Source organism: Saccostrea echinata, unplaced genomic scaffold, assembly GCF_033153115.1.
Source record: "Saccostrea echinata isolate AGI-Se365-2 ecotype Australia unplaced genomic scaffold, CSIRO_AGI_Sech_v1 ptg000054l, whole genome shotgun sequence".
Taxonomy (NCBI): domain Eukaryota; kingdom Metazoa; phylum Mollusca; class Bivalvia; order Ostreida; family Ostreidae; genus Saccostrea; species Saccostrea echinata.
In genome coordinates this window covers 64,171,947-64,188,057 of record NW_026889803.1, presented here as the reverse complement: position 1 = coordinate 64,188,057, position 16,111 = coordinate 64,171,947, and the positions used below count along the sequence as shown (strand labels likewise).

General features: G+C 35.1%; 1 protein-coding gene across 1 annotated transcript; it reads left to right on the top strand.

Annotated features, from left to right (window-relative positions):
- Positions 1-3,390: 3,390 nt before the first annotated feature.
- Positions 3,391-11,488, top strand: LOC133204542 (THO complex subunit 6 homolog). Its single transcript, XM_061340293.1, has 13 exons — positions 3,391-3,450; positions 3,715-3,830; positions 4,852-4,916; positions 6,629-6,683; positions 6,899-6,988; positions 7,160-7,208; positions 7,423-7,500; positions 8,950-9,052; positions 9,644-9,696; positions 9,946-10,014; positions 10,668-10,781; positions 10,893-11,021; positions 11,122-11,488. The coding sequence occupies exons 1-13, from the start codon at positions 3,442-3,444 to the stop codon at positions 11,209-11,211; spliced, it is 1,020 nt and encodes a 339-aa protein (XP_061196277.1). The 5' UTR covers positions 3,391-3,441; the 3' UTR covers positions 11,212-11,488.
- Positions 11,489-16,111: the final 4,623 nt, after the last annotated feature.

Here is a 16,111-nt window from a genome sequence, read left to right as displayed (position 1 = left end):
TATACGCCGTTTGTTCATTGTGTTCCTATTAAAAAGTCACAATTTATTGATTTACCATAGTGTACAGTTTATTTCAATTTAATTCAACCTGCAAATTGAAATTGGAAAAAATCTTGGGTTTTTTTATTGCAATAATATTACATTTAACATTGAAACATTAAGATATTAAATTGGTATATGCACAATTACGAATGAAATTTATTGCCAGTAATTAATGCACCTTCCTTCACTGTTGATAAAAAAACAAGTATTATTCATATGAAGGTTAGTTCATGGATTAAAAGAATTTTACAATCTGATAATACGATGAATTCAGTTCCGTAAAAGCATGATTATATTCGAATCTGTGTGCACAATGAAAATATCTTATGCCCATGTTATATACAAAGCATCCGGGTTTTTTTTTCTTTTACGTCACTACGTCACTGAAAATAACTTAAGCTTCAAATACCATACACACGATGGTTTTATCATGTTGTAAATTTTGAATTTACTGGGGGGGGGGGGGGGGTGTTAAGTGCAAAATTTACAACATGATAACAGTTATCATGTAAATTTTGCATTTACCTCCCCCTAGTAAATGCGCAATGTAAATTGTCATGTGTAGGTCAATGTTTTTGTATCAAGGTACCTCCACCCTCCTTGCACTTTTTTGGATACAAAGTAGAAAAATTGCACAAATTTTCACTTGATATATATGTATTTAAATATAACTAATTGTAGCATGAAATATTTAGTTGACAACCTTTTTGAGATGTCAGACATATAAACAGAAGTATACATCAATTTAGAAAAAAAACAAATCAAAATGTTTGATAAACGCATAAAAACTGGTCCAAGTGACATAATTTTGATAATAAAAATTTCCAACAATTATGGATATGAAAAAAAGAAAACATTATGTGATAGAAAGGAGGATCTTAAATAAACAAAGGAAAAAAGGAGAGAGAAAAAGAAACGTAAATAGGAGTTATTACCTTTTGCACAATTTTAATCACCCGTCGTCTGTCCGTCTGTAAACTTTTCACATTTTTAGCATCTTCTCAAGAACTACTGGACCAGTTTTAATCAAAGCTGGTACAAAGCATCTTTGGATGAAGGGGAGTTTAAATTGTTAAAATGAACGGCCAAGCCCTCTTACAAGGGGAGATAATCAAGAAAAGACAAAAAATTGGATGTTGTCTTTAAAAAAAATCTTCTTATAAAGAAACACTGGGCCAGAAAGCTGAAACGTATGTGGAAGCTTCCTGAGATAACGTAGATTCAAAATTGAATACATCATGACCCCCGGGGGTAGGGTGTGGCCACAATAAGGAATCGAAGTTTTACATTGAAATATATAGGAAAAATTCTTCTCAAGAACAACTGGGCCAGAAACGCTAAAACTTATATGGAAGCTACTTTGGGTAGAGTAGATTCTAAATTGTTCAAATTATGGCTCCAGGGGTTAGAGTGGGGCCACAATAGGAAATCAAAGTTTTACATTGAAATATATAGAAAAATCTTTAAAAACCTTCTCAAGAACCAGTGGGCCAGAAACGCCGAAACCTATGTGGTAGCCTCCAGAGGTAGTCAGTGGCGGATTCTGGGGGGTTGGGGTCGGGACCCCCCCCCCCCGCCCAATCAAAATTTTTTTTTACAAGTGTCATTTTGACAATATATTCATAAACGAGACTCTATCCAAACCCATTGTTTTACACAATGAGGTGAAATTATATAACCACTACGTTAGGAGAAACCACATATTTTTTTCATTAATGATTTTATCATGGAAAATGGTGAGTTCATGAATTTTAACCAGTAATTTTTTCTCTTTAATGTATATAATATCCGAGGACACGAAGCTACGATGCTTTCAGTTTAAGCCCCTACATCAAATTTTTTTTTTAATATAGCAAACTAACTGTGAATATTAGCCTGGATAGCTCAGTGGTTAGAGCACCTTATTAGTATTTACAGGATTCGATTCCCAACCCTGCAATAATATTCTTCTTTTCTGTTTCATTAAGTACCTTTGATCAGTCCTGGACTTGCAGTTGTAAGTCCGGCTTAGGGCTTTTCTAAAGATTCCATGTTGTGTGTCTTCCAGGGTGAAGATAATTAAAGAAGGGAAGAATGTAGTGGTTTGGGAAAAACAAACCATGAATATAACCTTTCTTTCAGAACTTTCTGTCTTATCATTGTAAAAATCTGTTATGCCTTCTGGGCCCAAAATTGGAAAATAAAATTATCTTATCTATTGGCCTGGAAAGTTCAGTTTTTACAGCACCTGACCATGGTGATAGTTAAGGCATGGATCCCCGGGTTTTCTTTCTGTTCAGTCATAATTTTTCTCCAATTTGTTAGGGGACGACCATTTGATTCTGAAGGGGGGGGGGGGGTCAAATTTTATTTATTTTCATATCGGTGAAGGACTTGATATTTCTTTCCAAGATGATCGAGGGGCAGTCATTTTTTTCTTCTTCACTGAAAAAGTCTGACAAGTATATAAAAAAAATTGTCGACTCCAAATTTCTGTTTCCAGAGAGGGGATAGCATAAGTCAAGGACAGATTATTTATTTTCTTGACAGTAATTATTTCCTACGAAAGCCCATTGAGCGTATTTTCGTAGGTAAAAAAAAAAAAATTTCGCGTTATAACGCGAAACTTTCGCGAATAAACGCGTAACATTCGCAAATAAACGCGAAATTTTTGTCATCCAATTTTCACATTAGGTTACTCATGTGATGTGACACAATTGTTCCGTGAAATATACAAATTTACCTCACTGTTGTCAATTTTCTGAGATCTTTTATTTCAAATTCTATAGAGTGTTCAATCTAATTAAAATTAGACTTGTATTTTCGCTCCTCTACTATACGCTTTAACACTTGTATTGAACAGCATTGAGAAAGACAAAATGTGACGGCAAAAAAGATTAAGAAAGAGGAGAGGCACATTCAATGGCGAGAAAACATAGAATTTCAGCTCGTGATAATCCAAGTTCAAAATAGTCTTTCGTTTTTCATTGTAATGAATAAACTAGATCATTAAAAAGTAAAACAAACTGCAGACTTATGCAAATGTCTCTGTTTTACAGGGAAAGCTTCGCGTTATAACGCGAAAGTTTTGCGTTTAATCGCGAAAGTTACGCGTTTATTCGCGAAAGTTTCGCGTTATAACGCGAAAAATATATTTTTTTACCTACGAAAATGAGCTCAATGGGCTTTCGTACTTTCCAACATTTTCGAAGACAAATTATTTATTTCCAAAATCTGCCAGCCCCCCCCCCCCTCCCCTCCGAGTCGAATGATGTTATTAAGCAGGATAAAAATTTAAGAATCTTTTAAATAGGTATCTTTTTTTATCGGGTTCGACATTCCAAGTAAGCGGACAAAACAAATTCGGTCCACCGATGCACAAGCTTTTTTTTGCACATGCACTATTAGTCTATAAAAGTCATGAAGCTCGTAAGTACAGTCAGTCATCACTAAGGGATAAATTAAGAAAAAGGTTAATAAATTCATAAAAGTGTTTTAACATGAAATGAATGTTTACAAACCAAAACCCACGTTTCCTTTGAGGCAATGGGGGGGGGGGGGGTTCAACATTTACATTTTTAAATGGCTTTAGGACATTTTGTGCTTGTTCACTCACGCATTGCACTGCAAAAACAGTTACACAGACCAAATGGTAAATCAGTATATATTCATTTAAAGTTTGACATCTTGCAGGACAAAAGTCAAGGGGCCAGAAAACTTCTTCACACGACTGTATTTAGTCAGTGTTTTTCTCCTTGTGGTCAGTACTTAGCAGCCTGTAACAATTATGGAAAAATATCAATATTCAGGTAACAGAAAATTAAGTTTTCACAAGATACTTATCCTTTGCCTTGACCAGGTCCAGCACAGTCTTTTGATTTAGCTATATACATTGATTATAGCTTGAATTAGCTATATAGCTTTATTAAGCTATTTAGAATAGCTTGATAAAGCTATTTATATGCAGTTTTTCACAAAAATTTTTACTGTAAGAAATTAGCAAAAAGTCGCGAGTCTTTGACTATTCATATGATATATGTACTATGGACTATCAAAAAAGCAACCCAAAACAAAGATAGTTCTAACATTACAACTTTAATATACTTTTAAACAGAAGATGTACATGCAGTCAAGCCTTGTTATCTCAAATTTGAAGGGACCGAGAAAATACTTTAATATAACGGATTAACCAAGGATTCGAAATATACATATCCATGGTGTTCAAGATATCCTTTTTCGAGATACCAAAGTTCAACTGTATTTTCATTATTTGGTTAACTGTACACCACTCTGTGTGCATTGAGGCATGGATAAGTATGATTGCTTCACAATGTGCTGAATTATTATACCAATCAATTATGTTGTTGACCATATAATTAACCTCTTTGTAATTTCATTCCAGAAGTAACTGTATGGTCACAAATCAATTGCTTTACATGTATATAACCCCAAAACTTTTAGAACTTTGAAAGCAAAGTCTCTCAAGGAGATGCAATTTGATGAGCGATTTGTACATGCATTGTTTTCAGAAGGGTACAAGGTTGAATACTATCACTGCACCAATGTGCGACTTTTTGTGCATGCTGAAAAAATAAGAAATTAAAGAAAACTGTGTGATAAAATAGCTAATCAAGCTATTCTGAATAGCTTAATAAAGCTATATAGCTATTTCAAGCTACATAGCTATTAGCTAAATCAAGAGATTGTGCCGGACCTGTTGACTTTTACCATTGATTTATTATTGAAGTAAACGATTGAAGAATATTTTTAAAAATTGAATTGAACAAGCATTTTGGAGAGTAAATTTGTTCATTAATCACACTCTTTTAGTTTACCAAAAGCTCTTGCTCCAGATGCTTCAGAGGAAAATTGGCAGCAGATATTTTCCTTCCAAGGTGAGGAATAGGAATTATTCAGTCAGAGATTAAAATGCTTGTACATTATAAAGTTTATGTTGATCCATAATATCATATAATATGTTCAAAGTGTGCGCCAAAAGCTTTTTTCAACACTAGCCCAGTCTGGGTAGCAATGACAAAATTTTACTAGCCCAATCCCTTTTTAATAGCCCCTTAAAAGTGTGAAAAATAAAATGACACAGTTTTATTTCATTCCTTTAGATTTGTCCAAGAAGGCACATTTTTAATTTCAAAAATCAAAATTGTATGAACTATTTGATCTTATTTGATTCTTTAAGGACATTGGCAAGGTTCCTGGTTATTGTATAGAATTTTTCAAGAACTTTTGAGTAGGTTTAAATGTACTAAATAGGCTATATTCTGGATCGTTTTACCTACCAATCCAGCATTCTTTTTTAGATTTTGTCAAATTAGTGTTTTTACAATTCTTAATGCATTTCCTATGTAAAATGTTGATAAAAGGGACCTACATAATTTTTTACCATAATATTTCTTCAAAACCCATTTATTTCATACAGTTTTTGTATTATATACATTATTGTAACTTCATTTCCTATGACTTCTAGATATTTTGGTTGAAAATGTATATATAGAAAAAAGACATGGATACACCGGCACCGATCATCATTTTTGAGTTGCGTCCCTTAACAGCTAAAATTGGTCAAGTGACTGGTTGATTGTTTTTATCATGTAATTGACTGAATTGATTGAAACACGTTGTCATAAAAATATTGGCATGGATTTATTTTTAACTTTTATTCGTAATTACTAAATGCTGATTCCTTCACACGACCTAAGAACTGTTCTCAGTCGGCATGGTCGACCTACCTTTCAGCATATGTCACATCTTTGCCCTTCCCAGCATACTGAGCATAACTATGGTAAATGACGACCTGTTTGCTCTTTGTCCCTGAATACAATGTACAACAAAGCCATTACTACTTTTCAATCTTGCTGTATAGATGATTCTACCCGTTGAAGGAAGTGCACGTGCTTTTGTTTACCTCTATAACATACGCTTTACTGGTTTTCACCGCTTAGAGAATTCTACACGGGAGATCACTCTCAATCACTATTTTACAAGTGAAAAAACCCATGTATTAAACCTTTTTTCTCCGGATAGCCCTGACTTGCCAATGTCCTTAAACTATTTGATCTTGTAATAAAACTGTTTTTGTTTCACATATGGAAGCAGTTTGGTGCACTATAATCATTTCATTACAATATGTTATTGAGTTATGGCCCACCAGTCTTTCTGTTCGTTTGAAACTCTCATGTGCATTTTAATTCAAAGTGTTTCTTGACGTCAGTGATAATCTCTTTCTCAATTTTTCCACATTTTTAGCAATTTAAACATGGTGACCAGAAAGACAAATTATAAATGATCATACCAAGCATGGACAGAAAGATAACAAAATCATTAAAAAATCATAAATATTTAATAAAGATTTTTAATGTTTTCAAAACTAAAATTTTTCTGATAATTTTTTTAAGTACTTGCTAGAAATGGGTAATAATCACTAAAAATTTTACTAGTCTGATCAGGCTAGTGCCAACCTACATTTACTAGCCCAACTGAATTTTTACTAGTGTTCAGGAATTGGGATACAAACTGCATTCATTCAACTTTCAAAATTTAAAGAGGAATTTTGTCAATCTCATTGGATGATACACATGTGTTCTTTCAGCAAGTGAAGATGGGGCCCTCTACTGTCTGGCAACAACTTCAGACCTTCTGATCAGGTATTTGTTGTCAGCCTTTTTAGGAGATCTAGAAGGGTTTTATATATAATATCACATTAGATTTTGACATTAAAGAAAGTTTAGGTTATAATCATATTTCATTGTAAACAGTACCACACTTCAATATTTTAAAATGTAGTTTTAATTTTGAAAATAATCCAATTTGACTGAATTAAATTATTAATACATTCTTAAACCATATTTCCTCTAATTAGCGCAGGAAATGGTCCAATCTGTGCTTGGAAATGGAAGGAAATCTTAAACAAAAGTCCCCACGTTGTCTGGTCTTTCACCATCCCTAAAAAGTATGAATATGCAAAGAGATGTACAATTTTAATGATTGAGATATGAATGGGATAAAAATTGAATAATGGATATTGTATGTTTGTATGTAAGTTTGATTTTTTCACGTTGTTTGTTTTAACAGCCTAGTCTGCAGCTATAATATAAAAGAGTTAATTATTTTTTTTTTACAGGGGCCCGTTCTCTAACCCAGAAGTAAACTCATTAATTGTTGATAAACAGGTAAGTGGAGAAAGTAGAAGATATACCATGGAATCATTACTGTTCATGGGGGACCAATGTTCAGGGATTTCCAGGGTCTCCCTTACCCTCGAATTTACACCCCCACAAACCAGTAAAAGTTTTGGTTGCCCATGAACATTGACCCCAGGAATTGAATTGATCTGTAGCTATGATAAAATATTTTATTTTATTTGTACTGAGTGACCCGTTACAGGAATGGGGGACAACCTTGTTCGCTGGATGCGGGGATAAGAACGTGTATGGCTGGGATCTAGAGTCCGGAACACAAGTGGTGAGTGGAATTGTGCAGTTATAATAAACAGATAAAATTGATATTGAGATAGTACGAGGGGCATTTCAAAAGTTCTGGCAACTGGTATATAAAATTTTAACTATGTTAAGGATTAAAATGACTCTGATACCACTGTAAAGCTTAGGCAAATATGCATTAGTAGTGAAGTCATTTTACATTCAAAATGATGTATAGCTCTGCTAAAATGACGTCATAATTAGGTATACTCTGTATACTGGGCGTAAAAATGACTGATAAGGAGAACAATTTTTTTGTTGAGCAAAGAGCGTATTGCAAAATTCGCTCATTGCTTGGCTTTACGGCAACAGAAATAAAAGCCGATTTAGATGTAGTATATAGAGAGCATGCTCTTTCATATTGAGCAACAGCAAGATGAGTAGTTCAATTTAAAGCAGGTAGAAAATCAATTGAAGATGACCCCCGTTCCGGGCGTCCAGTTTGTGCATATGGCGAAAAAGAAATCGTCGCTGTTCAAAATATGATAGCTGATGATGCTAGATATACAGTTGAGGAAATAGCAGACTTAACTAACATTAATTCTTCAGCAGTTTTTCGTATTTTAAAGGAAAACTTAAAGCTTAGGAAAGTCTGTGCTAGATGGGTGCCGCATCTTCTCTCGGAAGAGCAAAATAGCATCCGGGTAGAAATGGCTTCACAGTTACTAACAATTTATGAAGATTGTGACCAAAGGCGAATAAATGAGATTGTAACTGGTGATGAAACATGGATATATTTTTTTGAACTGGAAACTAAGCTCAATAATAAAGTTTGGATCGGTGAAAATGATACAAGGCCTCAAATTGCACGCAGAAACCGGTCTGTCTGGAGAGTAAAGTACGCCTTATTTTTTGATTCTAAAGGCCCTGTTGCTCAAAAGCGGTTCCAGAACACAGCAGTGTTACTGGTCAATTTTATGCAGAGAATGTCTTGTCTCAGGTTGTAGAGCACTATAAAACGACCCGACCAACAACCAGTACTAGAGGATTAAAGTTCCTCCATCACAACGCACCTGCCCATAGATCAGAGGTAGTAACCAAATATTTAAAGGAAAATGGTATTGCCGTTTTACCACATCCACCCTACAGTCCTGACCTAGCTCCATGCGATTTTTGGTTGAATGCCCTTATCAAAGAAGCCCTCCGAGGATGGCGATTTGAAAGTCGTCATGCAGTCAGAAGTGCCGTATTCCAGTGTATGAAGCGTATACTGAAAGAGGACTATAGGGCAGCATTTTCCACGTTGATTTCAAGACTGAAAAAGTGTGTCCAGGTCAACGGAGACTATTTTGAGGGATTGATATAATTTAATTTATGATAATGACGCTCATTAATTTCCTGCACACCAGTTGCCAGAACTTTTGAAATGCCCCTCGTACATACTTTAAATAATTAAGTTTAATACACATTTATGGCCTTTTAATTTCCGAAGCTGACTCTGAGTGGGCACACAGACTACATACATGACATCTCCATGAAAAACGATGGCAACACACTGGCTTCTGCCTCAGAGGATGGTTCAGTCAACATATGGGGTGAGCTGTGTGGTTAACTGTGTATTAGGATAAAAAACTATGTATCACTCACAGGGCTCTCACACCACTTTCTGGGACGGGGGCCAGGGCTGTTAAAATTGTGAAAATAAACAACCTTTTGGGAAAATCTTATAGATTAAAACTCATCAAAATTTAAGTTTCTTGTGTTTGTTTTCAAGTAAATTTTGTTTTTGCAATAAACAGGAACATGAGAAGCAATTTTAGTTACTATTTATATCTAAGTAAATTTTCCTATGTTTAGGGGAGTAATAACTATTGGGAGAGGGCTAAAATAGGCTATGCCTGCTGCCTAATCCCATTCACTTTATGTGAATGAAATTATGTATAAATAAAAAAAAATAACTATTGGGAAAATAAACACATTCAGTAAGAAAAAAGGGTACCTCTTTTGAACTGGGAATAAGGCCTTTAAACAGCCCCTATTGGAGACAACAGAGAGCCCTGGCTCATATTACCTCTATATTTTGAATAGATTAAAGATTAATTGAATAAAAGTATAGTTATTATTGGTAATGAGTGTTTTTAAACTGTGAACATTGCCATGAGAATAAAAGCTGGTACATTCTGTAGACATTAGAGACAGTGCTGAGCCGGTTCATTCCATTGTCCCACACAAAATAGAGGTAAGCATATAGCAACATTATTTCAATTTTCAATCTCTTTTGTTAAAGTTTTTTTTTTTTAACTTTCTTTGATATTCCTTTTTATTCAAAAAAATGTTTGATGTGCATAATGTGCATGTATCTTGAGATTTGATATCAGCGATGGAAAGAGAAACATGTCTATGAGAGAATAAGTAGGTTATGTTTTGAGAAATCCGATAGCTGAGACAGATTTCTTTTGTTTATACAGAGTTTCTTTTCTTTAAAAAGAGTTGTAGTAGGCCGAGTTTAGGTAAATGGATTGGCTGTGTTGATATGGACTCCACAGACGATTGGTTGGTGAGTGCTCTACACACATTTCTAATCAACAAAACAAAACTTATTTGAGAAACAGCTTTTATTTCAATTTTCAGTTGAGTATCTTTTATTTATTTGATATTTAGTCTTGTATCTTGATGACAAGGTTTTACTCAACCAAAACTTCTGAGAGGCAGATTCAGGTGTATTAAAGGATATAAATTTGTAATCAAAATTCACATCTGTAAATGTAATAAAGGCAAATGATTGAAAAATGCCAACTATTTGTTTATCATTGGAAACTATTCCTTCCACATAATGTGTATGAAATGGAACTTGCACCAGACTTTTGGTCTGAATTTTGATAAATTAGAGTTTAAAAAGTATCCGACCATATGAAATTTGATTTGTCTTATGGTTTGATTATTTTCACTCGGACTGGTACTGGTATTTTATCAGATCAAGTTATGCGAAACTTGAATCATTAGAAGCAATCAAGGGAAAATAATATGAAACTACATGCAACATAAAATTTAAAGTAAACTATTATTTCATCATAATACATGTACATGGTATCAAAATGTACATACATGTATATTCAGACAAAACTTTGAATTTAATATAAATTTGAAAGAACCTATACTGTGTACATGTAAATTTTTGTTTCCACATGATTGACTGTGTTTATTCTTTAGGTGTGTGGAGGGGGGCCAAAAATGTCCCTATGGCACCTCAGGTCAATGACAACAACCACAGTGTTTGATACACCAAAGGTGTGCCAGAAAACTGTTCAATTCTACGAAGACACGGTAAGGAAAATCTCCAACTCCCTAACCTATAGAATAAGTCCAGACTTTTCAGATACATGTATGTTCAGTGTGAATTCATTTTTGCTTGAAAATCATTTATTCATAATTTAGATAATCTCTGCTGGGACCGACCATTTTGTAAACCACTGGTTTGTCAATGGTGACCTGAAAGCCCAAGTTCCGTGCACCCCAACCTCTGTGTTCAGTGTGTGCATCAACAAAAATGATGAGAAATATAAGGTATTGTGTTCTTTGAACATTCCCTTGCTGAATTACTTGAATTATTTCCACATACAATTGATTAAGCTCGCTGATGTGACTTTGTCATTTATATTTGCAGGTGCTCAGTGCTAGTGGTAGTAGTTACAAGATAGATATTTGTACAAACTTTGGATATAGAGCTTTCTCATTTGTACTTTCTCCAGATTAGGGTTGTTAACACAGACATTGGTATTGTTTGTAAACTCAACAGTGCATTTTAATATGTATGTAGGCTGGATGTGTTCAATACAGCAGAAAGAACTGCACAGATTAGAGATATGAATTGGATGAGATATTGTGTACCTTCTAGTTGCTAATACATGTATCATCTGTATGTCAGCTTTAGCAGTGCATTCTTCACAGAAACCTAGCATGATTCAAAGATGAAAATGATTATAACTTGGCAAATCTGTGACTTTTTAATAAAATAAAGGAATAAATAGGAATATTTTAGATTTTTTAAAGGTTCTACATATTTCTACCTACTAGTATATACTCACAAATATCCACAAATTGCAAATACTTTCTAGATATTTAGCAGAAGAATCTAGAATAGTACAGCTACAAAATTATTTGCAAGCAAATGCAGTCACAAAAGGAGCCCAGAATGGAAGTGGCTCATTTGCAGAAATTCAAAGCAACTCAAGTGATTTTTTTTTTCTTGAGGCAACTTTAAAAAAAAAGGCAAAATGAAGAGAAAAAATAAAACTCAATTTTGCATTAATTATTTATTAAATACTGTAAATGTTATTTCAATACTTGTATCAGAATTAATTGAAAGATTTGATTATATGAGAAGTAATTATTGTATTTATTTAAAGAATAATATATATCATACTTTTGTGTAGAACTGATAGGTTGCAGAGTAATTTTTCTACATGCATATACCCAGCTTGTCAATTTACGGCTTCATGAGAAGAACACTGCATAATTGCCTGATGTTGACAATTATTTTTTTCTTCAAATGTACATCTGAAGTAACCTTGTAAGCCGTGTTCCTTGGAATTGTAATTTACTAGTACTAGTTAACAAATGTATGTAATTCCCTCAAGATCACTGGGGGGAGGGGGGTTAAAGAAATAACATATTTAGGTAGGTTGCGTTGTTATGACCTCCGTATCGGTGTTAGCTGTAGGTTGCTTGGTTACTATATTTCCTGGTTTTGCTTGAACGGAGATCTCGCTTTCGCATCTGTTGTTCTGACTACAACAGCGACACGTCCTTCTACCAGAACAGTGGGTACAACATCTACAGTCACAGCCATTGTAGTCTGATGACGGCCAGGTACACCAGGGCTCGCACCAGCAGCAGTGACACAAGGCCCAGTAGCCGCAATGCTCACCACAGCATTCACACTCGCAACAATTACAGTGCTCCCGAGAACAACCGCAGTCGTCACAATCACCGTCTATTTCACAGCTCGGCACTTTACAGCAGATATTTCGACAGTCAAAGCAACAGTCCCTCATACAAAGTCCGCAACCAGAGCATACTCCTTCACAACAAGTCCCCTCCCACCTTTCTATCCATTTCCCACAGCAATGATCATCACATACACACATACCACAACAAGGACATTGGCAATCTTTACAGCCAAGACATTCCTCAGTCTTACACTCACAACAGCCGCAGTCACATTCCAAGTTACAACACTCACATCCCAGGCAATCCGCACCCCCGCAATCACAGCCGTCACAATCACATCCCCCAAAATCGCATCCTCCAAAATCCAATCCTCCAAGGTCACACATGTTAACAACGACTACTGTTCTCACATCAGTTCGATACCTGAAAGTATATACAAAACTCAGCCTCTAACACAACTTTGTAGTAAACTTCGCAGAGTGCAATAAAAGTTCAGTCCTTTTTAGTAAGAAACACGAATGTTAAATTCGTTGGCCTGTGTTATGTATGACACGTTTGTGTCACCAATTACGTGGTTCTGACGATTTTTAGACTAATACAAGTAATAGCTTTTCAAAAGCTTGCCTGACTAATCAGTCAATATCTATGGAACGTATATGCAAGAGAGGTGCTAAATGTTTCCGTCATCAAGGAGCGACATAGTTGCGATACTTCATTTCACAAGATGTACAATTGACTTTCTCAAATGTCATAACCAAATACTACAGATTAACGAATATCTAAGACATGCCACTATTTGGGCATTTATTAGTTAGCCCACGGGCTGACTAGTTACGTTGTGATGAAACTGCAAGTGCGCTAGCGTAGATTATAATCAAAGGCGTATCCAGCACCGGCGCGCCGGGCGTGCCCCCCCAACCCACCGTTTGAATTTTTTGTTTGTAGAACTTGTATGTTCATTATCCTTAAATAAAAAAAACACCTCTTATTTGTAAGAATTTATCAACTTCCGGGGGCTTCGCCCCCGAACCCCCATCAGGGCTTTGCCCTGGACCCACTGGGGTTTCAATACAGACCCCCTGCCTTCTACTGCGCCCTCCCGTTATGAAATTCCTGGATCCCCCACTAATAATTCTGGGAAAAATAGTTAGATGATTCGTTTTAAAGAAATTCGTATTATAAATATACTCTCTTACTAGAGGGCGTGCTTCTTCATGCACACTACCTGGTCAGTGATAGATTGATGAGACGGCCTCAATTTATCTGTTTATAGACTGGTCTGTTTTCCGTCGTTCTCGACGACGAAGTAAATTATGAACAGTTTTAACTGGGAAAGTTGTCTTGAAGTATTTGAGACAAAAATGCTCCAATGCTGCTCTTGAAATCAAAGTAAATGACTTGTACACTTTATAGCTAGCGCAAAACAAGATATTATTAACACCCCCCCCCACCCCCCTCCGGACAAAAAAACTCACGCGATGATGGTCTTACCGTATACATGTACATGTGTTATAAATGAGTTTAAAATACATCTTTATATAGTTTTGAAATTGTTTAGTTTTTCTTTTCAATCGATTTCAGGACCTTTCTCAAAATTTTAATAACTTGCTTTTTATGAAATGAAAACCAGTACAGATCATTATGTCTTCTTCATTTTGAAACATCCTTGGCTATGCTGTCAAGTTCGTTAAATTGAAGAACCATGGGGTTGGTGAAGATATTTTTATATTGATAATTAATCAAACAGATGTTTGATTACTAAAACTAATGAATTAGAAAATCTTTGTAGATTACAGTTTCATTTATGTAAGAATTTTTATTTCATTTCGAAATTTGATTTAGGGTTTCCATATTGCAGTTGTAAGTTCGAATCATATTTTAGCTCAGTGCAAAGATACATGTAAGTACCACACAAGACAAGTGAAAAAAAATATATACATGAAAAATTAGCTGACATTTTTTTCTGAACGGACCTTAAAACTTTATGCAGAATTGTATTCGGCTCTGCTGATATTCTATGCATGTTACATTTTCATGACGAATGTAATGTAACAAATTTGAATGGATGAGATAAGTAGATAGCACTAAATACTGGATCCGCACCTTTTTAGCGATATCAAGTAAACCCCCCCCCCAAAAAAAAGAGAGAGAGAAAGAAAATAAACAAATACAGAGAAGGAACAATTACTTACTGTACTGCAGAAAGAAGAGTGTTGTGAACGTTACAGGAATTTGTTGTGGAGTCGCCACAAAACAGTTTAAATGTCCATGTAGTCTTAAAAGACTTGGGTATTTAAGCATATTGTTAATACGAGTAGTTACTGAAAATAAATATTATTACTGTACAACTTAAATTTACGTTTAAGAAGGATCGACAGATAGCCAATTTAAAATCTTTCATTAGGTCATCTGAGTCACTCCGGTGACCTATTGCTATCTGTTTCCGTCCGTCGGCGTGCGTCGTGCGTCGTGTGTCGTGCGTGGTGTGTTAATATTTGAACATTGTTAGCGTCTTCTCTTGAACCGCTGAGCCCAATTTCAACCAATTTTGGCATAAAACATCTGTAGGTGAAGGGGAACAAAATTTGTGAATTTGATGGTCCCTGCCCCCCCCCCCCCCTCCCACCCCGGGGCCTGAGAGCTGAGGGTAAAACCATCAAAATCAGTGCTATCTTTAAAAATCTTCTCTGCTCCTGGGCATCATGCAGTCAACTGTTGGCATGATTGAAATAAGTATTGAGCCTTCTACCAAACTTGTGAAATTCATTGCCCCAGTGTCAGCCCTGGTTCTGGAGGGTGGGGCTCTAATAATCATACAGTGAAAATGCATAAATTCTATAGAAATCTTATCTCCCCTTGTATATTATGCAAATAAACTAGGTGCATGTTAAGATGAGAAATGGTACCTCTTCCTTAATTTTGAAATTTGTAAATAATTTAATAAAAAATACATAATTATAAAAAGAAGGACAGAGAAAACCAGGCCTCTTTCAAAGGGAGAAAATAATTTATGGTGCGGTCGTTTAGAATTCTTCTTAAGAATCGCTGGAACAGAAAAGACACAACTTACAAAAAAGTTCAAATTATGACTTTCGGAGTTAGGATATGGCCACAATGGGGGTGGGTGGTAATAATTTGAAAATTTTCTACACAAATAAAAGATATTGGTGAAACCGTTTGATTTTTTATCTTCTGAATCATAAATTGTATAAAAACTACTAGGATGCATAATATTAGACTGCCTCAATGTTTGCCATACTAATATAAATGTTATACTGTAAATCTAAAGTTTTGTTTTTAATGTTTAATTCTTTTAATTTTACTTTAATTTTATATCAAAGCCCTATAAAAATTTACAACGGTTGCGAAGTTTAGAGAAACACGAACTTTATAAATTTGACCCCATCTATATCGGTGCTGTATCAATACTTTGATTTACCAATGCCGGTACTAGCACTGGGTCTCTGCCCTTGATTTCAGTCGCTGCCACAGGAAATTCTAAGTAAACTCGTTTTAAAAGTTTCCCCGAGACACATTGGTTTTCCAGGGCGCTCGTTCACCAGGGAACCAGTCAATAAATACATTCTTGCTTTCAAGATATACACATGTACCTTGAAACATGTATATGCCACAGAGAAAATGTTTAGGAAAAAATATCTCCAGTGATTTAAACACAATAAAATATATGCAAGAATAACAGGAAC

Coding starts and splice junctions, on each gene's coding strand:
- LOC133204542 (XM_061340293.1), top strand. Junction 3,831..4,851: donor GGAAAAATATCAATATTCAG/GTAACAGAAAAT, acceptor ACACTCTTTTAG/TTTACCAAAAGCTCTTGCTC. Junction 9,053..9,643: donor TGGTTCAGTCAACATATGGG/GTGAGCTGTGTG, acceptor TACATTCTGTAG/ACATTAGAGACAGTGCTGAG.